This window comes from Paroedura picta, chromosome 3 (genome assembly GCF_049243985.1).
Source record: "Paroedura picta isolate Pp20150507F chromosome 3, Ppicta_v3.0, whole genome shotgun sequence".
Classification (NCBI taxonomy): domain Eukaryota; kingdom Metazoa; phylum Chordata; class Lepidosauria; order Squamata; family Gekkonidae; genus Paroedura; species Paroedura picta.
In genome coordinates, this window is record NC_135371.1 from 6,585,218 (window position 1) to 6,608,328 (window position 23,111).

Sequence of the window (23,111 nt, forward strand, 5' to 3'; positions counted from 1 at the left end):
CTCCAGATGTCCATGGACTACAATTCCCATGAGCCCCTGCCAGCGAATGCTGGCAGGGGCTCATGGGAATTGTAGTCCATGGACATCTGGAGGGCCGCATTTTGACTACCCCTGCACTACAGGGTGCTGCTTGGAGGGGACATGTGAACCAACTCTTTTAAAAGCTAAATAAAGGTTTTTAATTCTGTTTTCCTCCCCCTTTCACTGTAGTCTCCCCCACTTTTATCCTACAGCATGGAATTGCCAGCAGATGATGTCTCAATGTGAAATGTTTTGTTTTTTTTCAGGAGCTTGGGTCTAGTTGAAAAGTTAGCAAATGTCCACACAGCAGTGGCATGCAGGGCAATGGGACATCTGGTAAACGCTATGATGCTTTTCAAAAGCAGTTTGGGGTTCACCCTAATATTTCTTACACAGGGAAATCCTAGAACAGGGAGGTTTGGTATGGGACACCTTTCGTCGCTACCAAAAACACAAGAAGAAAACTGAGTTCAGAGATCTTTAACACTGGAATCACCCATGGTTTTATAGCCCAAGGACTTTTTGTGGAGAAAGATGAGGTTCTTGAAGGAAGAGGTTCTTAAGGGAACTCAGTCAGGGCGAGGAGGCTGAGGTAAAACCACCTCACGAGGAGCGGACTGCTGAGATATACGTTCTTCTAGGAGTAAAATCCATTTTTGGGCTTGACATGGGTACTTCATCTGACTGAAAAGATTGGGGGCATCGATGGAATTCTGGTGGGTGAACCCACAAAATGGCTTTGCAACATGGCTGCCCCAGGAGGTGGAGCCAGCCAGAATTTTGCCGCCGTGGCTTAACTTCAGTCAGTGTGCTGGCAGCTGCTGTGACATAAAAAGACATTATACAGGTCTCTGGACATCTATGAGTCATCCTACCCCCTGTTCAATTAGAGAGCACCCCATTGTAGATTTAGAGCAGGGGTAGTCAACCTGTGGTCCTCCAGATGTTCATGAACTACAATTCCCATGAGCCCCTGCCAGCAAACGCTGGCAGGGGCTCCTGGGAATTGTAGTTCATGAACATCTGGAGGACCACAGGTTGACTACCCCTGATTTAGAGGACAGAGCTGATTTTGGGTGAAGGTGACATCCGTGCTGTTGAAGGGGCTGCACCAGGAGGAGTGGAGGAAGCTTCATCTGCTGAAATTCTGGTTGTCATTTAGACCAGGGGTAGTCAACCTATGGTCCTCCAGATGTCCATGGACTACAGTTCCCATGAGCCCCTGCCAGCATTTGCTGGCAGGAGCTCATGGGAATTGTAGTCCATGAACATCTGGAGGACCACAGGTTGACTACCCCTCATTTAGACAACTAAGCCAGGGGTGAGAGGGGGGGATGAAGTGATCCAATGGTCCAACCAGAGGTAGCTACTCCCTTTCTGCCATTTTCCTGGGAGAGGCTGGAAGGGGTTAATTGCCCAGAACCATCATTTGTCAGAGCCCTTAAATGGGAGTTCTCCTTCCATCTCTCCTTCTTGGGGAGATGGTCTTCAGATTCATTTTGCTGGGCTTTTTGTTGGAAAAGATGCAATACAACATTTCCTAGGGGAAGGTGAGTGCACGCGTGAAGATAGGGGAGAAAACAGTAGATGGGGCTAATAAGGAGATTAGGGTCAAAGAGGGTTGACGAGCCAAAATGAAGTTCTAATACAAGGTTGAGATGAAGCCTTGATGCCCAGGATTGCTTCAGTTCCCATGCATTGCCTGTTATGTGTATTGGCTGCTATTTTAATGAGGATTTTTACAACTCTAAGAAAGGGGTGGGGGGAATGCAATTAAAATTCAGTGCAAAAAAATTATAATGCTATAACGCTCCCACAGGTTAGCAGCCTCAAATAATAAAGAACGGATAATATTTGCATGTCAAGGCTATTTGGTGTCTGAAGGGGCACATGGATATGTGTGCATGTGGTCTCATGTGCCTATGTAGACACATGAGACCATGTCTTGAATGCATAAAATTGTGGCATTGCTGTATGAACTGCATGAACTGATGTACTACAGGCCTGAACGTACCGCATGACTTAAATCTAAACAGAAACTTTGGTGGCCTGATGCACCTTATGCCTGTATGCACCAGCCATTTATTTACTTGTGAGTACATCTCCCTGTTGTTATTGAGCCAGGGCTACCTTATCCTGCTTATCCAGGGCTACCTTATACCTCCTGCCAACACAAGGAGTGGAGGAACTTCATCTGCTGAAATTCTGGTTGTCATGTAGAAGACAAAGCCAGGGATCTTCTTGGGCAGAGGGAAGGCAGTGACCCAACTGTCCCTATCAGAGGTAGCTACTCCCTTTCTGACGTTTTCCTGGGAGAGGCTGGAAGGGGTTAATTGCCCAAAGCCTTCATTTGTCAGAGCTCTTAAATGGGAGTTCTCCTTCCAGCCCACCTGTCTTCTGGCCTTCGGACTTGTTTTGCTGGTCTGGGTTGGTCTTTTTTCTTAGGTCAAACGCAGCACAGCGTTTCTTAGGGGAAGGTGAGTGGGGATCTCTGGAGAAAGCTGCTGCTGGGGCTGATCAGGAGATCCATTCCTGGGAAGGTCAAGGGTCTAATATGAAAGCTCCACGCATGGTCTAGATGAAGCCTTGAGTCTAGATGTGTAGGATGGTTTCAGATAGCATCCATTAACTCTTATGCGTATTCACAGATATTTTAGAGTGGGTTTTTATAAAGAGATATGCTGGCAAGGGATAACTAAGAAAGTGGGGAGGGACGCAGTTCAAACTCATTACAAAATCATAAAATGCTCTAAAACTCTCCCACGTAATCAGTCTTTAAAAAATAACAAATCATTAAGATTTGCATAATAAGGCGATTGGATTTTGCTTGAAAATTAAAGAACAACCACCCTCAAACAGGAGGAAGATGGGTGATGAAATAGAGAAAATCCTCAGCTAATAAAATTAAATCTTATTTGAAGAAGAAAAGGTGTTGGTTTTTATACCCCACTTTTCACTGCCCAAAGGAATGTCAAAGGAGCTTACAATCACCTTCCCTTCCTCTCTCCACAACAGAACAATGTGAGGTAGGTGGGGCTGAGAGAGCTCAGGGAGAACTGCTCAATCAAAAGAGCATTATCAGGACTGTGACTAGCCCTTGGGCACCCAGTTGGCTCCATGTTGAGGAGCAGGGAATCAAACATGGCTCGTCAGATTAGAACCCATCGCTCTTAACCACTACACTGGCTCTCCACTACAATGATAAAAAGCAAGTCTGTACCCTTCTAAGACACCCCATCTCCATGCACTCTGAAAGCCCCACCCTCCGCCACCATGGTGGAGGTGCTCTGCATCATGGCAGGTGGCCATTCAAGTGGAGCCAACATAAGGAGTGGAGAAAATTCATCTACTGGAATTCTGGTTGTCATGAAGAAGACAAAGCCAGGGATCCTCTTGTGTGGAGGGAAGGCAGTGACCCAACTATGAGAGGTTAGCTACTCTCTTTCTGACATTTTCCTGGGAGAGGTTGGAAAGTGTTAAAGGCCCACAGCCTTCCTTTGTCAGGGCCCTTAAATGGAAGTTCTCCTTCCAGCCCACCTGTTCTCTCCTTCTCAAGGAGATAGCCTTCAGACTCATTTTGATGGTTCTGGGTTGGTCTTTTTTCTTGGGCTAAATACAACATGAGGTTTCTTAGGGGAAAGTGCATGCAGGAAGAGGGATGCCTGGGGATCAGGAGACAAAACATTTGTTGGGCTAATCAGGAGATCCATACCTGGGAAGGTCAAAGAACTGATATGTAAGCTTCATGCATGGTTGAGATGAAGCCTTGAGTCTTGATGCAGGGGATGGCTTCAGATAGCATTCATTAACTCTTATTAACTCCCATCTACCTGTGGGACCGCTTGGTTGCTTATGCCCCCCGCAGGGCACTCCGCTCTGCGGGTATGAATTTACTGGTTGTCCCGGGCCCACGGGATGTGCGCCTGGCCTCGACCCGGGCCAGGGCCTTTTCAGTCCTGGCCCCAACCTGGTGGAACGAGCTCCCAGAAGAGCTAAGGGCCCTGCAGGATCTACCAGCTTTCCGCAGGGCCTGTAAGACGGAGCTCTTCCGCCAGGCATATGGTTGAGGCCAGGGCAGCTCTCCCACTAATCCATCAGAGGATCCCCTCCAATATTGAGATCTCTAACACCGAGATCATGGTTAGATCTATTGTATTGGTGCCACCCTCTTCTGAACATTATTCTCTCCACCAGGCTGAACTAAGATCAGAATTGTGACCACCGCCGCTATATGTTATGTGATATGTTATATGTAACTTTTAATTGGGGGTTTTATGGGGATTTTATTGTGTTTTAACTATTTATGTTGTAAACCGCCCTGAGACCTATTGGGAGAAGGGTGGTCTAAAAATTAAATAATAATAATAATAATAATAATAATAATAATAATAATAATAATAATAATAATAATAATAATAATGTGTAGTCACATAGATTTTAAAGTGGGTTTTTATAGAGGGATATGCTTGTGGCACAGAGTGGTAAGCGGCAGAAAAGCTGTCTGAAGCTGTCTGTCCATGAGGTTGGGAGTTCAATCCCAGCAGCCGGCTCAAGGTTGACTCAGCCTTCCATCCTTCCGAGGTCGGTAAAATGAGTACCCAGCTTGCTGGAGGGTAAAACGGTAATGACTGGGGAAGGCACTGGCACACCACCCCGTATTGAGTCTGCCATGAAAACGCTGGAGGGTGTCACTCCAAGAGTCAGGCATGACTTGGTGCTTGCACAGGGGATAGCTTTACCTTTACCTTATGCTTGAGACACAATTCAAACTCATTACAAAATAATGCAGTGCTCTAAAATTCCTCCAGGTAATTAGTATTAAATATGAACTAATCATTAATATTTGCATAATAAGGTGATGAGGTTTTGCTTTTAAATTAAATAATAACAGCCTTCAAACAGGAGGAGGGTGGGTGATGGAATAGTCAGAAACCTCAGCCAATAAAATTACCTAAATCTCCAGGTGCTAGGGATGTAAGGAAACAATCAGCCCCTCAGATAGATGGGGCCCAAGCCACAAATGGCCTTAAAGGTTCAAACCAAAATCTTGAACTTGATCCGGGCCAAAACTGGCAACCAATGCAGCTGCCTCAGTACCAGCTGGATATGGGCCTTCCAAGGTGTACCAATGAGGACCCTGGCAGCTGCATTGTATTGTATCCAGGGAATAAATTCCATAACGTGTCTCAGCTTAATATTCATACTTTTCTTTCAGTTCCCTCAGTGGTTGGAGGAAGGGCTTAAATCGATCCTTCTACAACAGAATTGAAGGTGGCATCAGGCACCTGGAATACGGAAGACAACCAAGAGAGTGACAGGAAAACCACATCACCTGGTAGGGATTAGTGGGCCTGAATTACTAGACAATATCTAAGATACAAGTAGCCTGTTTTGCTATCCTGTGGCAGAAAAAATCAGAATGATTAGAAGAGTGTGTGAGAGGAAAGAAGCTATTCTTATAATGTTATAATCGAAAGAGAGGATCTCTAAGGTTATTTGGGGCAGGAAAAACTATTTCCCCATTGGGCCCCAGATGCTTTCCCTCCCCGGTCTAATTTATCTCTCCTTCCCCACATGTTGCCACTGCAGCTTCTTTCTAACAATCATGCTGGATTTGCCTCGGTCCAGTCATACTGACCCCCTCACCCTCATCATGGTCACAATTCAGGTTTTCAGTAACTGGCATTCTCCATTTTGTGGCTGTTTAACCCCCTCTCCTCAATTCAAGTTTGCAATTCTTTTGTCAACCTAGCATTCCCCAGGTGTGTACAAATAAAACAATCCCCCTGTATATGTACGTGGCCCCGTGGTGCTGTTTTTTTGATCTGCACTCTGCTGCCCCTGTATGCAGTCAGATATAAAGCTAAGTCAGATATAAAGCTAACTATGGGGAAGGCACTGGCAAACCACCCCGTATTGAGTCTGCCATGAAAACGCTAGAGGGCGTCACCCCAAGGGTCAGACATGACTCGGTGCTTGCACAGGGGATACCTTTACCTTTACCTTATGGGTCAGATGACCCATATGGTAACTCATATGAAACCATGAGGAATGGATGTTGTAAGGGGCTGAGGACCTCATGAGACCTTAGGGACACACACTGTGGAACTTCATGGTACAGTGATGTCTGAGCAGCAATTTCTCACATCATTCACTTATGGGATTTCCAGTCCAAAGATGGGGGCATGACCATTCGATTACATAGCTTTGAAGTAGGGTTAGATAACTTTATCAAGAAATGTCTATCAATGGTTTTCTACCTGTAATAATGAAATGAAATCTGCAAAATCTACATGCACGGAGGAAGTGTGGGGCTTTCTGCACCGGGATCCATGTAGCAAATTGTTTGCTGAACAAAAAATCGCCATTTAAAATAGTGGAATTCGTCGTTATGCATACCTGCCTTTGTAGTGGAATCCAATTGCGTTTCTATCGTTTCCCACAGGCTTCCGGTCTCGGCAAAAATCGCTAGAAAGGAAGCTATTGCCAAGCTCGTCCCGCCCCTGGCCGTCAAGCAGCCAATGGGCGGCCGTTAGCATGCTCCCAAACAGCCCCTTTCCCTTTAATAAAGGTTTTTTTTTTAAACACACCCGTTGCAACGAATCTGCGTTGATTCATTGCAACGGAGAGACCCATCCAGCTAGCGAGTGTGTTTGAGCTGCCGTTTCATCGTTGCCTCCCCCCGAGTGAAAAAAAAAATCCCCCCCCTCACGGGCGCGATTTTCGGCCGAAAACAGTGTGAAAAATAAAGGGAAAATACATTAGCAAACGGGCTTCTGTGTTGATTGTGCTTAGTGACTGTCAACAGAGGGACTGCAGAGGGGAAGCCTCACTGGCTAAACGGAGGCTCGCCGGTGTGTTGATCTCCGCTCGCTCGGAGAAAAAAAAATGGCGATCGCTTCGCCGGAAGATCAGAGGAGAGAGCCAGGGGGAGGGACTTTGCAGAAACCGCAACAATGGTAACGCACAGAACTTTCCCGCTAGTGTTGCAGATTGGTTGCAGGAGTGTAGTGCTTTCCGGAGGGTGAATCCACTTTTTGGGATTTCCCTGAAAGCGCTGCAACAAAGCGCTTTTTGCGGATCGGTTTCAGGTGTGTTGCAGATTGTCAACGACGTTGTGCATAACGGCAAAACTGTAGCGTTTTCAATTAGTAACCATTGTGCAATTTTGAAGGAGTGCGGAAAGCCCCTGTATCTCTGAATACAAGATGCAGTCTTCAAGAATAGCAGTCTCTGATTGGCCACTGATGGAAACAGGATGAGGCATTGTTTAATAATCATCTCTCAAAGATGTCTGGTGGGCATCACATCTATAGTTTTTATTTAAAGTGAAATGTGCTTGATTCAAGGTACGGTTCTCTTCTTTTTCCAAGGCAGATGTTGAACAAGTGAGCTAGAAAGGGAGTCTTTCCTTGAGAACACCAGAGAATAGCCATCCCACTGGTGGAAAAATAGAAGAGACTTTCCAGCCATTTGAAACACAAGACGGATGTAGAACTCAGTTGGGACGACAAAGTTGTGAACCAACTTATCCAGTGAGCCGAGATTCTCTCCCGGGGACCAAAGTTCAAGTGAAGCTACCTCAGGTGTTTGCAAAGTTTGTTGAAGACGTGATGCAGAGTTCTGATCTTTTACAGAGGAAGTCAGTTCAGAGAAATAAGAAAACGTGGATATGCCAACAGTGTGGGAGAAGTTTTAGTTCCAGTTCTTCCCTTTCAAGACATAAACGGATCCACAAAGGAGAAAATTCAGAACTTTCAAAACACGGAAAAGTAAGGCAACATCAATGTGTAGAGTGCGGGAAAACTTTTGCCTTTAGATCACTGCTTGCTCGACATGAAATATCTCACACCGGAGAGAAGCCGTACGCATGCTCAGAATGTGGGAAAAGTTTCAGTACTAATTCCTACCTCTCGGTGCACCAAAAAGGCCACAACGAAGACAAGCCATATCAATGCGCAGAGTGTGGGAGAGCTTTTGCCTTTAGATCGCTGCTTGTTCGTCATGAAATGTCGCATACCGGAGAGAAGCCGTACACATGCTCAGAGTGTGGGGGGAAATTTATTGCTAAATCATTCCTCTCAGTGCACCAACAACGCCACAAAAGAGAGAGGCCACATCAGTGTAAGGACTGTGGGAAATGCTTTAAGATCAAGTATCATTTGGCTGAGCATAGAAGAATTCACACAGGAGAGAAGCCTTATCAATGCTCGGAGTGCAGAGAAAGTTTCCGCTTTCGTAGCAATCTTATTGTCCACACAAGACTGCATACTGGAGAGAAGCCTCATATGTGCTCAGACTGTGGGAAGCGTTTTCGCACCAAGTCAAACCTTTTAGAACACCTTAAAATCCCACATATTAGAGAAACCATATAAGTGCTTGCTTCGCATGTGGGGGAAAGCTTTGCTTATAGATCAAAGCTTGTCCAACATGAAGCATCACATACTAGAGAAAAGCTGCATAAATGCTCTGAATGTGGGGAAAGTTTTAATTCTGTTCCAAGCCTATCTCATGCAAGAGAGAACCCATGTAAATGCTTGGTGTGTGGGGGCGGGGGGGGAAGTTTTAGTTTTAAATCAAAATTTGTTGAACATGAAAGATCTCATACTGGAGAGAAGCCATATAAATGCTTAGATTGTGGGGAAGGTTTAGCTTAAAACACAATTTTGTCTGCCATGGATAAATATATAGAAGAAACATGGAGGAAACTTCAGTCAGAAACCACACCTTATTGTGCATAAGGGAGTGCACACTCAAGAGAGACCATGTACATGTTTTCAGTGTGAAAAATCTGTCCACCAAGCAACTGAACTGCTACACAAGAAATCCCATAAACAAAAGAAAAAAATTCAGTTTGCCGTTACAAAGAACCTTCCCCTAGTGCTGAATTTGATAGGTATCAGAAACCAGACAGGTGCTCAAAGTGTAGGAAGAGCATTTAAAAAAAAACATGACAGAGCTAGATTCTTTGGAACGTGGCACAAATAACCCCTAACTAAGTAGCAGTTTTAGGCAGAGGAAACCCAGAAAGGAGAAAAGCAGGGCCCAAAATGTAGGGAAGGGTTCTTCAAAAGTCCACAAGAAAGGTTACAGATGCCTAGTGTGAGGAGAAAACATCAACTTCAAAAGTTCTCCCCTGAGGACTCATGAATTACTTATCCCCATAGCTGAATACTACATGAATACTAGGACTACCTGTGTCTGTCTTAGGGTGGAATTTCCCAAGGGAATTTTCAAAACTTCTGACATGAGGGGCATTCAGCTTTTAAAGTTTGCTTTTCAAACATCATAAAGCATTGCTCAGGCCTGTAAGTGAGATTATTTCATGTTTTAACACATTAAAAAAAAAGATTTATGCTCATTTTTATCTTTACTACGTTTTGCGCTGAAGGGCTGGCAGCACCTTGCACTTCTGAATACGAGGCAGGTAGTTCGTTTCAGGATATGGCACAGTGTAAACTTGTGGACCAATTCTTTTTAAAGATAAATAAATATTTTTTAATTCCGTTTCTCCCCCTTTCTCTGTCATTGTTTCATTTTGGCCTACTACAGGATGGCCTCTCAGGAACTATCAGCTGCTGGTGTCTCAAGATTATTTTTTGTTTATTTATCAGATGGCATGTGTAGAGTAGCCAGGAGATCTTGGTTTGCCATTTCATGCCTCCACGTCTCGATCCCTAGCGGTCCTTGCAGGAACAATATTCAATTCCTTGGGGGTCTTCTTACCCCAAATCCTCTCAGACTATGGAAGAGGAATTAAGTATGTGAGAGGTGGGTAATCTAGCAAGGTCCTTTCGCCAACAACTGCTGGATCCAGTCAGTTTAAAGTGAAACTGACTGATAGTGTGCGTGCTGGCAGGAAGATCTATTGTGGGACCTGTGTTATATACAGCCTGGAGAGGAGGCGACCGAAAGGGGATCTGATAACCATCTTCAAGTATTTAAAAGGCTGCCATGTAGGGGATGGAGCAGAGTTGTTCTCTCTTGCCCCAGAGGGACGGACCGGAACCAATGGGATGAAATTAATGCAAAAGAAATTCTGTCCAAACATCCGGAAGAAGTTCCTGATAGTCAGAACGGTTTCTCAGTGGAACAGGCTTCCTCAGGAGGGGGTGGGTTTTCCATCTTTGGAGATTTTAAAGCAGAGGCTGGAGAGCCATCTGACGGAGAGGCTGATTCTGTGAAGGCTCAAGGAGGTGGCAGGTGACAGTGGATGAGCAAGAGGGTTGTGAGTGTCCTGCATAGTGCAGGGGGTTGGACTAGATGACCCAGGATGTCCCTTCCATGATTCTATGAACACAAGTGGGACAATCACTGGAAATCCCATGTTTAGCTAAACAGAAAAGAGAGGCTGAAATCCCACATATAGTGAAACAGAAAATAAATAGAAAATAAAGGGTTACCCCCGCCCTGGCAATCAGTGGGGAATGGAGGCCTGGGTTGCCAAATTCAGGCTGGTGGGTTTAGGGACGGAGCCTGGGGAAGGCAGAGACCTCTATGGGGGTGCGATCCCATGCAGGCCACCCTCCAAAGCAGCAATTTTCTCCAGGGAAACTCATCCCTGTAGTCTATAATTGCAGAGGATCCCCCAGGACTCCCCTGGAGGCTGGCATCCCAGCCTGCGACCCTTTCCCTCTCTCCTCGCTGCTTTCCCAGGAGAGGGGGGGAAGGGGTTAAACACACCGAGCTCTGTTTCTAGAGAGTCCCCGAAACGGAAGTTTCCTTCCTTCCCAGCCCACCTCTTCTCCCCCCCACCCTTAGTTTGCAAACCTTTCCTTGCAGGGACATTTGCAAATCCTGCAGATTCTCGGGGGGGGGGGGGGATTGCAATGCAAAGACCAGGCGGGCTGGGTAAGTGCAAGCAAGAGACGGGCAATGGGGTGTCCCTGCGTGCAAGGAAAGGTCGTGGGGGCAGTGAGAGAAACTCAGTGTGGGGGGCTCACGAGAGTAGCCATGCATTGGGTGGGTGGGTGGAGGGGAGAGCTCCAGCCACGGTCCTGAGGAGGGGCTGTGGGGATCTGGGACAGAGCAAGGGGATGCTGGAGGAAATCTAGAGGTAAAGAGCAGGCTTGCAGGATCAGGTGCTTGTGGCAGTGAATTCTCTGATTGTACTTTATTTTATTTATATTTATGTGGGAGAGTAAGAGCCTCTTGTGGCGCAGAGTGGTAAGGCAGCCGTCTGAAAGCTCTGCCCATGAGGCTGGGAGTTCGATCCCAGCAGCCGGCTCAAGGTTGACTCAGCCTTCCATCCTTCCGAGGTCGGTAAAATGAGTACCCAGCTTGCTGGGGGGTAAACGGTAATGACTGGGGAAGGCACTGGCAAACCACCCCGTATTGAGTCTGCCATGAAAACGCTGGAGGGCGTCACCCCAAGGGTCAGACATGACTTGGTGCTTGCACAGGGGATACCTTTACCTTTACCTTTATGTGGGAGAGTGCTTTGGAATAGACTAAATGTCTCACGTTGCCTTGGTCCTGGACAATAGAGCTGTGAGGGTGGTTATGTGTTATCACCATCTGTCACAACCCCCTGATCCAGGTGTTTCTCTTGTTCTTTTATACCAGGTGTCTCGGGCTGGTGAGCTGCGACCCGCCACGTTGCCCATGTTCTCCTGTTACAAATTCAGGTAGGTAGCTGTGGCTGGAGAAGTATCCCTGCACGGGAAAGCTTATACTTTGAATAAAACTTTGTCGATCTTAAAGGTGCTGCTGAACATCAAAACTCTGTTTGTTCTTCTGTGATGTTGTTTTATTTTAACTTTAAGCAGGTGAGGTAGAATCTAGAACATTGTAGATTTGGAAGATTTGGATGGTTGCACATCCTTGCATACGCACTCACAGGCGCTGAAGTGATGCATGATGGGAGAATTCCATTTGTGTTAGCTTTGACAGTTAGTGACTGTTTTGTGCGCTTAGAGTGAGTCATTCTGGTTATGGTTATGTCAGTCAGAAATAATAATAATTCGCAAAATAATAATAATTCACAAAATTACCTCTGTGAATGCCAAAAAGGAGACGGTGTCATAGAACCAATTGTGACTTGACGTAAACAGGGGGGGAAAGTCTGAAAACCACTTTTACCTCAGATGAAAGTTACTGTTAAGCTTTGTTTGAATGACACTTGTGTGTCAGTAAACATTTATTCTTACTAAAGAAGACTTTACTAAAGAAGTACAGTACAGTATAGTATAGTATAGTATAGTATAGTATAGTATAGTATAGTATAGTATAGTATAGTATAGTATCATAGAATCATAGAATCATAGAATCATAGAATCATAGAGTTGGAAGGGGCCATACAGGCCATCTAGTCCAACCCCCTGCTCAACGCAGGATCAGCCCTAAGCATCCTAAAGCATCCAAGAAAAGTGTGCATCCAACCTTTGATTGAAGACTGCCAGTGAGGGGGAGCTCACCACCTCCTTAGGCAGCCTATTCCACTGCTGAACTACTCTGACTGTGAAATTTTTTTCCTGATATCTAGCCTATATCGTTGTACTTGAAGTTTAAACCCATTACTGCATGTCCTCTCCTCTGCAGCCAACGGGGACAGCTTCCTGCCCTCCTCCAAATGACAACCTTTCAAATACTTAAAGAGGGCTATCAGGACTTGATTTTCAACTATGAAGAGCTGTTGCTGTTGTCAGCTGTAGGATCAGCCTAAAGTATCTTTGAAATTAATTAATTAATTACATTTGTGTACCGCCCTCCCTAAGGCTCAGGATGCTTTACATAGAATGTAAACAGAACAATACATCAAAACTAAGTGATTATGATGACTGAATTGTTTGTGTGTCTTATTTTATACGCACATAGGATTTCTTAACCCTATGCTGTGGGTCTACAGAGCATGTGGTGTGTAGTGGATGATAAGCATGAAGGCGGCAAACAGATAACACGAGAGGCAAACAGATAACAAAACACATAAGTGTATTTTATTTGCAAGTTTAACTTGTAACGCCTTCGTATTCTAGCTTGGCTAGGGAAATAGTTATCAGAGCTGTGATTTCAGTTCCAAAAATCATGCAGGGGAAGCCATTGTTTCAAGGAAGGCCCTGGCTTTTTACAAGATGGAAGAAAGATCTTTGAAACTTCCAGCGTTTTATATAATTTGGTTCTAAATTACATTGGGGAAGTATTGTTGTCCTGTGTCCAAGCGCAGGAGCACCTTAAAAAACCACATGTTTTCTAGAGCAGGAGTAGTCAACCTGTAGTCCTCCAAATGTCATGGATTACAATTCCCATGATCTCCTGCCAGCATGGACATCTGGAGAGCCACAGTTTGGCCACCCCCGGAAGCTTTCAAGAGTCAAAGCTCCCTTCATCAGAAACTGTCCAACGTGTCCGAATTTCAGCTCCTTAACCCCAATTTTGATTTGTAGTATCAGAAAAAAAAAATAGAGGTGTACAACTCAATGCACTTAACATTTTCCTTTTGATCCCTGCAGGTGATGTACACGTAAGTGATGGCGAGGAGATGAATCTTCAGTCAGAAGACCCAGAAGAGAACATCCTCAACGGGGCATCAGTAGATGACGTCAAAGATCATGAGATACAAGAAGGCCACAAAAATCAGCAGGGACTAGAAAGCTGTGGACAACTCAATCCAGTGAAAAAAGATTCCCCTGGAACGGCATTTTGTGGGAGAGAAGAGGGTCATGCTGACTCAGCTGAGAGCCATCCACCTCGGAGAAGAAATAAAGATTTTGTATGCTCAGAATGTGGGAGAACTTTTAGTCGGAATTCAGCCCTGACAAACCACAAGTCCACCCATACAGGAGAGAAGCCGCATCAGTGCCAAGTCTGTGGGAAATGCTTCGGATATAAAGCGCTCCTTGCTCGACATGAAAAGTCCCACGCGGAAGGAAAACCGTACAAATGCTTAGACTGTGGGAAAACCTTCCGCTGCGGAACCATCCTTTCCGCCCACGAACGGGCCCACGTGGGAGAGAAGCCGTACGCTTGCTCGGACTGCGGAAGAAACTTCACCCACAAAATATATCTCGCAAAACATCAGCGGACTCACGTGGCGGAGAAACTGCATCCCTGTGCGGAATGTGGCAAAGGCTTCCAAAGCCGATCGACACTTTCCGCCCACCAGAGGAGTCACACGGGAGAGAAACCGTACAAATGCTCTGAGTGTGGGAAAAGTTTTAGTCAGAAATCGCATCTGACTATCCATAGCAGAATTCACACTGGAGAGAAGCCGCACGCCTGTTTGCGCTGTGGTCATAGCTTCAGTAGAAAATTCGATCTTCTCTTACACGAGAGGACGCACACCGGTGAGAAACCCTACCGGTGCTCCGAGTGTGGGAAATCCTTCTGCCAGAGCTCTCAGCTTTTTGTCCACCGAAGAATCCATACGGGAGAGAAACCGTTCAAATGCTTAGAATGTGGGAAGTCCTTTCGTTGGGAGAGCAGCCTCAAGATGCACGTGAGGAATCATGCCGGGGACAGGCCGTACACTTGTGCGGATTGTGGCAAAAGCTACAGCCGGTCCTATGACTTCATCAGGCACACGGAAACCCACACGGGAGAGAAACCCCACAAGTGCCCCGACTGCGGGAAAAGGTTTAGCAATAAGTCAGTCCTGGTGGAACATAAGAGGGTGCACACTGGCGAAAAACCGTTTAAATGTTCGCAGTGTGGGAAAAGCTTCAGCCAGAGGTCCAACCGCAATACGCACATGAGAATACATGTTGGAGGAGAACTGCGCCAGATCTCGGACGAGTTGAGTGACAGGAAAGCCATGCCAGTACTTTCTAAAGAAGGTTGTTAGGTAGATCCCTAGACATCAGTGTTTCCACTTTAGTGGCTTCAGGTGGGTAGCCGTGGTGATCTGAAGCAGCAGAACAAGGTTTGAGTCCTTTGTTGGTCTTACAGGTGCCACTGGATTGCTGTTTAGTGGTGCGTTTGCAGGAGAGATGGCCGTCGGAGCACTTCCACATAAATCATGCAGTTTCAATCCACTGCAGTGATGGATTGCAAGTGGATTTTGCCGTTCCACGCCGCAAAATCCAGTTGCAAAGTAAATAGAAAGGCCATGATTTTTTGTTTGTGAAAGCGCCCTCTGCAGTGCCTGTCGGCCCATTCCTTCCTTGGGCCTGCTGCTTTTCGGTTCCATCGTTGCTGTGTTTGATTCCCTCCTTGTCAGGTGATACTAAACATGGGACTGGGTGCCTGCAGGACTGTCCTGTCCCATATGTCCCCCCAAGAGCATTAAGATCTTCAGATCAACACTTGCTCAGGTGCAGCGTGCACAAGAAAGCAGAAACTTTTGTTGGTGTGTTGGAAATTCAGCCGAGGAGGAAACTGGACATGTTGCATGTATACTCACTCAAAGGTGCGGGGGCTCAAAGGAAACATTTTAAAAGACAGCCAACATGTTTTCCAAGCTGTTCCACTAAGAGTTTGTGTTGCATTTGCTGTGACTTCCCTTTCCCACCCTGGTGGTGGCTGTTCTGTAGCTTTCCGTAAAGGGCTTAAATGAAGTGAGAATTCCTTTTGCAGTTTGCAGACTCCGGAGCAATGCCCGTCGAGGAGGGGGGGGGCAGGAATTTAGGAGATGGAAAGGCTGCAGGGAGAGGGTGAATTTAGCTGTGCTTAAAGAGGTTGCAAATTGGGAGACTGGGTGGAAAAGATGCCTGCCCCTGCAAGAGTTCTGCTAAAAAGAGGGAATTTTCACCAGTGCAGCTTCTCTCTTGCCGCCCCCCCCACATTGCACCTAGTCTAGTGATACCAGATACTCTCCTTCGTATGTGTATGTGTGTCCTTCCATCCTCTTTTGGGCTCTTAAACACTGATAAAATGTCCTATTTTAAGATTGGAAGGATAGGAAAATTCCTAGTAATTCGCCATTATCACAACTTAAACAATTGTTGTTGTTAGGTGTGAAGTCTTGTCCAACCCGTCACGACCCAATGGACAATGATCCTCCAGGCCTTCCTGTCCTCTACCATTCCCCGGAGTCCATTTAAGCTTGCACCGACTGCTTCAGTGACTCCAGCCAGCCACCTCATTCTCTGTCGTCCCCTTCTTCTTTTGCCCTCAATCGCTCCCAGCATTAGGCTCTTCTCCAGGGAGTCCTTCTTTCTCATGACATGGCCAAAGTACAGGTATTTAAAATGAAATGTATCATAGTGCAGGGATAGTCAACCTGTGGTCCTCCAGATGTCCATGGACTACAATTCCCATGAGCCCCTGCCATGGACATCTGGAGGACCACAGGTTGACCACCCCTGTCATAGTGCTCATTAGTTTGAAATGGTCCGTTGGGAAATCTTATGATCTGGGCCCCAAATAACATCCATCAATACATGCTAGCCTCACAACCACTGGGCGAAATAGAGCACCAGCTTCTGATACCAATATTGGTTGGGGGCATGTGGATTAATCCTGTATTGATACTGTTTTAACTTTCTGTATGTCGTTTTATGAAATGTTGTTCCTCTCTTTGAGCAGCACTGGAAAGATGGGTTAAGAATAAAATACCATTTATTATTTTATGCTTTCCAAAATATGAATTGCCCCTTCTTCACAGCTATCAAAATCGCAGGATTGCACGTTCACTGGTGTATCCGGTGAACTTAATAAGCAAGGAGACGAAAACCGAGGGGGCCGGGGGGGGAAAAGCTTACTGGGACAGTGTCTGTTGTATGTGTCAAAAGGTCCTGTTTTCAATTCCCAGCATTGCCCATTAAAAGGACCAGGCGTTAGATATTGTGAAAGACCTTGGCCTGTGACCTTGAAGAGCCACTGATAGGCCAAGGTTGTGCCAATATGAGGCTGATTCATGTGTTCAAAATGATTTTAAAAAGTAATACCCATGGAATTGGAATTGTTGAAGCATTTCTTGTTAATGTCACACACGTAAAAGGTTAAATGAGACCCCAGTATAAATAACCAGCCTGGCCCTGCCTTGTATTCCAATCCTTCAGATATCATTGTCCCATGCTGTAATCATTACACCACACTGATTTGATGTTCAATTCTTTGCATTTTATCAGAGGTGGATTTTATTTACAGGGATATCAAGTCTGCCAGGAATGAAACTGGAAGGCTGAGACTTTGGGGGAAAAAGAGAGAGAGGAAGAAGGTGGCGTCCAGGTGGAAATTTTTGCCAATTCTGTGGTTGAGGCCTCAGTGAATCAGGAACCAGAAGATAGACTGCAACAGCACTGGGGAGCTCACTGGCAGGATTTTCTCAGTCCAGCACAACCCCCTCACCGGGATGGTGGCTACGGCAAGTGTCCCCTTTGTTTAGAAGAGAAAAGTTGGGGGTTTTATACCCCGCTTTTCACTGCCTGAAGGAGTCTCAAAGCGGCTTCCAAGCCCACAACAGACACCCTGTGAGGTGGGTGAGGCTGAGAGAGAACCTGACCAGGGCTGCTTGGTCAGAACAGCTTTATCAGGACTGTGGCGAGGCCAAGGTCACCCAGCTGGCTGCATGTGGAGGGGCGGGGAATAAAACCCAGCTGGCCAGATTAAAAACCACTGCTCATAACCACTACAGCACACTGGCTCTCATGGGAACATAGGATGGACCACACCACATAGGGAATCCCCTTTGTGAATTACTCAGAAACAAACGAGAGGTTTCAAACAGGCAAAAGACATGTCTGAAAGGCCACATTTCTGCTAAAAAAGGCCCACTGGGGGCCTTGAAGCAAGAATTATTCTGACAGGAAATAGCCATCTAAATCAGGGGTAGTCAAACTGCGGCCCTCCAGATGTCCATGGACTACAATTCTCAGGAGCCCCTGCCAGCAAACGCTGGCAGGGGCTCCTGGGAATTGTAGTCCATGGACATCTGGAGGGCCGCAGTTTGACTACCCCTGACCTAAATAGTGAACAATGACTTGTTACAAAATGGCTTTGTGTAATTCAGGCCTGAAGTACAGCCCTGGCTGCTATTTTTAAAAACTTACTGTGAATCCCTGATAAAGTCAGATTTGTTTACTGTGTTTATTAATGGGGTGAGGGGGGCTTAACTTTGTACTCAACTCTGAGTTCATTTCACAGAGGGCAGGATAAAAATATAAATAAATAAACACCCAGAGGCTTGAAGCAATCCTTGTGAGGGTACCAGTGAAATCACTTTTTTTAAAAAAAGCAAAATATATGCTCCTGTAAAAAAAAAAAAGCTGGTATTTCTATCTGCAGCACTGTAAGATGTGACCTTGAAAATAGACAGCAGGAGCATAATACGTGGACAGTGAGGGAAAGAAACAGTTCCATATCAGACCTATCATTTAATTCATGTGCTAACCATGAAATAAGTTTAAATTACACAAATCGGTGCATTTACATCTCTCTCTGATCGCTCCAGCTCTTGGCTGACAACCATAGCTGGAAACAAAACATATAAAAGCTATTAATTAAAAGCAGTTTTAAATATGCCGCTCTCTAATATACTTCCTCAGGGCTGAAAATGTAGGGTCACCCCCCAAATCGCTGCACATATTCATTTAAAAAGTTAGAAAAATAATTCCTAATATAGTGTTAGTACCAATTTTTAAAGAAAAGAGAGCATTACATTTTTAGACACTGGCTTTTCGAGAGAGCAGAATGTTTCTGATTCTGCCCAATGTTTCTTTTTCAAGGCCTTGAACCCAGAGTTCCTGGGCTAAAAGGTGAAGACGATGAGAGATGGCCAAATTTGATGTTTCTCTAAACAGCAGGGATATATTTTTCCCCTCTGTAGACCAAATAACCATACTGAATCTGTCTAATCCGGGCTTCTTGACAACCCTGGGCTTCCCAAATGGGTGGGAGTTAATTAAATATATTTTTAAAATTTGTTAAACATTTATCTGGCAACATTGATCAGTCTTTGGTCACATCAACCCACCCCTAAGCCCAAAATGGCCAAGGAAGGGCCTGGAAGGGGTAGGAAGGGGAGGGGCCCCAGGTGGGCGTGTCCACAGCTCTGCTTCCGAGCCAGATTCTGCATGATTGTGCCACTTCTGGGGTTTCTTAACGTCTGAAGGATGCTTCAGGGGGTTCTCAGTGGTTAAAAAGTCGAGAAAGTCTGGTCTAGCCTGACAGCAGTCAATTGGAGATTATTCTGAAGCCCAGAAAAAATTTATACTGAGTCCTACCATCACCCTGACACGGATTTCCCTGCCCTCCGCTATAGGCAGCCAAGAGCATAGAGCTGCTTGCAGGAAAAATGCAGAAGAGGGGGTGAAGGGAGCAGATGCACGCTCTCTCAGCAACACCTTTTGTGCAGAATTGAATTGAGTCCTCACCAGCTGCGCCTCGTTCTCAAGCGATCCTTCTCCTCGAGTGATTTTTGAATGTTTGATCCCTAGTCAAATTATTTTTGAACATCTTCCTACAGTGCAAATGTCCGCAGACATGAAAAGATTCATAGCAAACAGTCTGAGCTCAACCGAACATGGCAAAAAGTCAGAAATGCTACATTGTAGAGCTTTCAGCTCTCTCTAGAACAGCCATTTTCAATGGCCTCGAGCCTGTTGGGAGAGGCGGGAAATAAATCTAATAATAATAATAATAATAATAATAATAATAATAATAATAATAATAATAATAATAATAATAATAATAATGGGGGTTCCTGCCACATCCTGCCCCTGGGGGTTCCTGCCACATTTGAAAGAGGCCACGGAGTGGAAAATGTGAGATCGGGAGCCCAAAGCCCACTGACAGAATGCCCTTTTTGTCACGTATGATGTCATTAATTGCTAGAAAATTCAACCTTCGTCAAAGAAAAAGAAATAATGTAATTTGTTCCTTTGTGTGTGTGTGAATTAATGCATCCGAGAGAAAAAAAAATGAACACACATGCATCTCTCGGTCAAATATTCTGGAATCTATCTCAGCTCACAGATATATAAAAAACAAGGAATGCTGAATTTAGTTAACTCTTAGCTTAGGCCTTCTTTTTGCCTAGCTCATTGTGCAAGCGGCCAGCCTACCGTAGGGAGCCCCGGAACCTGAAACAAGCTCTTTAAAGAGCCGTAGCCAAAAAAAGGTTGAGAATGGCTACTCTAGATCTAGAATACAAAGATCCTTGTGACCTTTGGATTTTCTCTGCTTTACAAATACCAGCAAGGCTACCTACCCATTTCCCCCCTCCCAGCCCAAAACGTTCACCCCATATGCTTCCACTGTGCTGTATGATAATACTCAACTATACCCCAAGTTTTGCTTATTTTCTGGGCACTCTGAATAAGCCTGCTCCCCCCCTACATGTGTCCTCTGGTGTTTAACAAGGGACTTTTTGTCAATGAATCTTTTGTCACAGTCAGGGCATTCGTATGGTTTCTCCCCCGTGTGAATTCTCATGTGCGAAATAAGGTTGCCTTTCTGACGGAAGGTCTTCCCACAGCCGGAACACGTATAGGGCTTCTCTCCCGTGTGAACCCTTTTGTGATTGACAAGCAAAGAACTGGTGTTGAAGCTTTTCCCACACTCGGGGCATTCGTATGGTTTCTCCCCTGTGTGGATCCTCACGTGTTTTGTGAGGGAGGATTTCACCCGGAAACCTTTACCACAGACGCCACACTCGTAAGGTTTCTCCCCTGTGTGGGTTCTCTTGTGTGTGATGAGATTGGATTTCGAATTGAAACTTTGCCCGCACTCAGCACATGTGTATGGCTTCTCTCCCGTGTGCAACCTTTTGTGTTCTATAAACTGAAAACTGGTGCTGAAGCTTTTCCCGCAGTCGGTGCATTCGTAGGGCTTTTCCCCCGTGTGGATTTTCACGTGTGAGACAAGGTTCCCTTTATTGACAAAGCTTTTTTCACAGATGGAGCACTTGTAGGGCTTTTCTCCTGTGTGGGTCCTCACGTGCATCATCAGGGAAGTGCAGTGAGAAAACGATTTACCACACTGGGAACACCGATATGGTTTCTCCCCCGTGTGGATCCTCATGTGCGAAACCAGGTTTCCTTTCTGACTGAAGCTTTTCCCACAGTCGGAGCACTGATACGGTTTTTCTCCCGTGTGGGTCCTTTCGTGGGTCACAAGATGCGATCTCTTACCAAAGCTTTGCCCGCACTCGGAGCATCTGTAGGGGTTCTCGGCCATGTGCGTCTTCTTGTGGGTGGTAAGGATGGATTTCAGGTGGAAGCTGTGGCCACACTCTGCACAGGTATACAATTTCTCCCTCGCGTGTATTCTGATATGATCGACAAACTCACAGCTAATGCTAAAGGTTTTCCCACAATCTGTACACATGTACGGTTTCTCTCCAGCATGGCTTCTCTCATGCATAACCAAGTGGGCTCTCTCATGAAACGTTTCCCAACAATCTGAGCATCTGTACAATTTTCCACTTGTTAGCACACCCTGATTCTCAAAACAATCAGAGCTCTGGCACAGGATTTTCTCAGAGTCGGCCTTCTGCCCCTTATTCCTATAGATCCCCCCTTGGAAGGTGCTTTTGTTGAAGCTTCTTTCTTCACAAAAATCCTCTTGTGTCATTTTCTTGAGATGTCTTTCCTGGTGGCGCCGTCCCACCTGGTTTCCGGGCATCTCTTCCCTCTCAGGACTCCTCAGAACAAACATTCCTTTGTGTCTTTCAACCAATAATCTACAAAAATCTACTCATCTTCCTTGTGATTCTGCATAGGGTCATCACCTTTTGGGACAGATAAAAAATCAGATACGTGAGTCAGATCATGACATCGTCTACCCCACTTTCCACCAACAATTCCAGAGGGGCAGCTGTGTTAGCAAAAAATAAAGAGGAGTCTTGTAGTAGCACCACGAAGACCAACAAAACTGTATTCCAGCAGAAGCGTTCTTTTCGTATCTCCTGCTTAAGGAGGTTCTACTTAATGCATGTGAAGAAGTGGACTGTAGTCTACAGAAGATTAAAAGGAAGTTCGTCCACAAGGAGCTAGCATTGCCACCTGCCTTTTTAAAATTTGAAATGTGTATACTGCCCCTCCCCATGGACAGGCTAAGGGTGGCTCACAACATAAAAGCAACAATAAAACATCATAATGATCAATTTCCCAGGCCTGAGGGAAGTTCAGCTGGCCTCAACCATTAACCCTGTAGCTAACATATACTATCTGAAGACCACTTTTTCTACTGTTCAATAAAGTCTAATGTTGCCCTCCATTTTCTCCTATGTTTTGCCCTTGTCCTATATTCTGCCAATTTATTTTACCCTTTCTTTTCTGTTTCGCTATACATGGGATTTCCAGAGATTGTAGCAGTAAAAACTGAAGAGGCTTGTCCCACTATTGTGTTCATAGAATAACAGAGTTGGAAGGGACCTCCTGGGTCATCTAGTCCAACCCCCTGCACTATGCAGGACACTCACAGCCCTATCGCTCATCCACTGTAACCTGCCACACCCTTGAGCCTTCACAGAATCAGCCTCTCCGTCAGATGGCTACCCAGCCTCTGCTTAAAAATCTCCAAAGATGGAGAACCCACCACCTCCCGAGGAAGCCTGTTCCACTGAGGAACTGCTCTGACTGTCAGGAACTTCTTCTGGATGTTTAGATGGAATTTCTTTTGAATTAATTTCATCCCATTGGATCTGGTCCGTCCCTCCGGGGCAAGAGAGAACAACTCTGCTCCCTCCTCCACAGGGCAGCCTTTGAAATACTTGAAGATGGTTATCAGATCCCCTCTCAGTCGTCTCCTCTCCAGGCTAAACAGACCTGTTTAATGCCAGTTAAAGGTTACAGACTGATGGGCATCTCGTCATGAATCTACTGAACCACCTTGAAGCCTGGCAAACCCCCCAAGGAGGATTCTGGTCCCTGCACCAGAGGAGACGGGCTGCAGGTGGTCGGCAAAACCTCTCATCCCCCCCTCCCCCATTTGTGCAGGTTGCTACAGGACTCTTTTGTCTACTTTGACTGCTTCCAGCTGCTGGGGCTTCTCTGGCTGCTCCCCCCTTTCCCCTGCCTCACCTTTCCCCTCCTCACCTGCATAAGGTCTTCGGCTTGCATCCCTGCCCCAGGGGGATCCCACAGCTAAGGCACCGGCCCCAGGATCTCCAAAAAGGCAATTTCCCTGCCACAGAGGGGCAAGGAGAGAGGAAGAGGAGGAACAGGAAAGTGGCTGGCACTATTTACCTTTTTCTTATGGCCTTTCTAGCA

General features: G+C 45.8%; 3 protein-coding genes across 6 annotated transcripts; 2 read left to right on the plus strand and 1 right to left on the minus strand.

Moving 5' to 3' along the window:
* The first annotated feature begins 1,444 nt into the window (after positions 1-1,444).
* LOC143834397 (uncharacterized) lies at positions 1,445-8,443 on the plus strand. 4 transcript variants are annotated; one of them, XM_077331217.1, is made up of 3 exons: positions 1,445-1,571; positions 5,237-5,356; positions 7,395-8,443. In XM_077331217.1, the coding sequence occupies exon 3, from the start codon at positions 7,635-7,637 to the stop codon at positions 8,394-8,396; it is 762 nt and encodes a 253-aa protein (XP_077187332.1). In that variant the 5' UTR covers positions 1,445-1,571; positions 5,237-5,356; positions 7,395-7,634; the 3' UTR covers positions 8,397-8,443. The 4 variants fall into 4 exon arrangements, with proteins under 4 accessions (XP_077187332.1, XP_077187335.1, XP_077187333.1 ...); XM_077331220.1 differs by having other exon boundaries at positions 7,399-8,443; XM_077331218.1 differs by lacking the exon at positions 1,445-1,571 and adding an exon at positions 2,420-2,498.
* Positions 8,444-10,808: 2,365 nt separating this feature from the next.
* LOC143834346 (uncharacterized) lies at positions 10,809-16,538 on the plus strand. Its single transcript, XM_077331088.1, has 3 exons — positions 10,809-10,872; positions 11,587-11,648; positions 13,470-16,538. Exon 3 carries the CDS (start codon positions 13,499-13,501, stop codon positions 14,798-14,800), a length of 1,302 nt encoding a protein of 433 aa, XP_077187203.1. The 5' UTR covers positions 10,809-10,872; positions 11,587-11,648; positions 13,470-13,498; the 3' UTR covers positions 14,801-16,538.
* Positions 16,539-17,830: 1,292 nt separating this feature from the next.
* LOC143834339 (uncharacterized) lies at positions 17,831-23,088 on the minus strand. Its single transcript, XM_077331073.1, has 2 exons — positions 22,938-23,088; positions 17,831-21,628 (listed from the first exon to the last, which is right to left on the minus strand). Exon 2 carries the CDS (start codon positions 21,553-21,555, stop codon positions 20,173-20,175), a length of 1,383 nt encoding a protein of 460 aa, XP_077187188.1. The 5' UTR covers positions 21,556-21,628; positions 22,938-23,088; the 3' UTR covers positions 17,831-20,172.
* Positions 23,089-23,111: the final 23 nt, after the last annotated feature.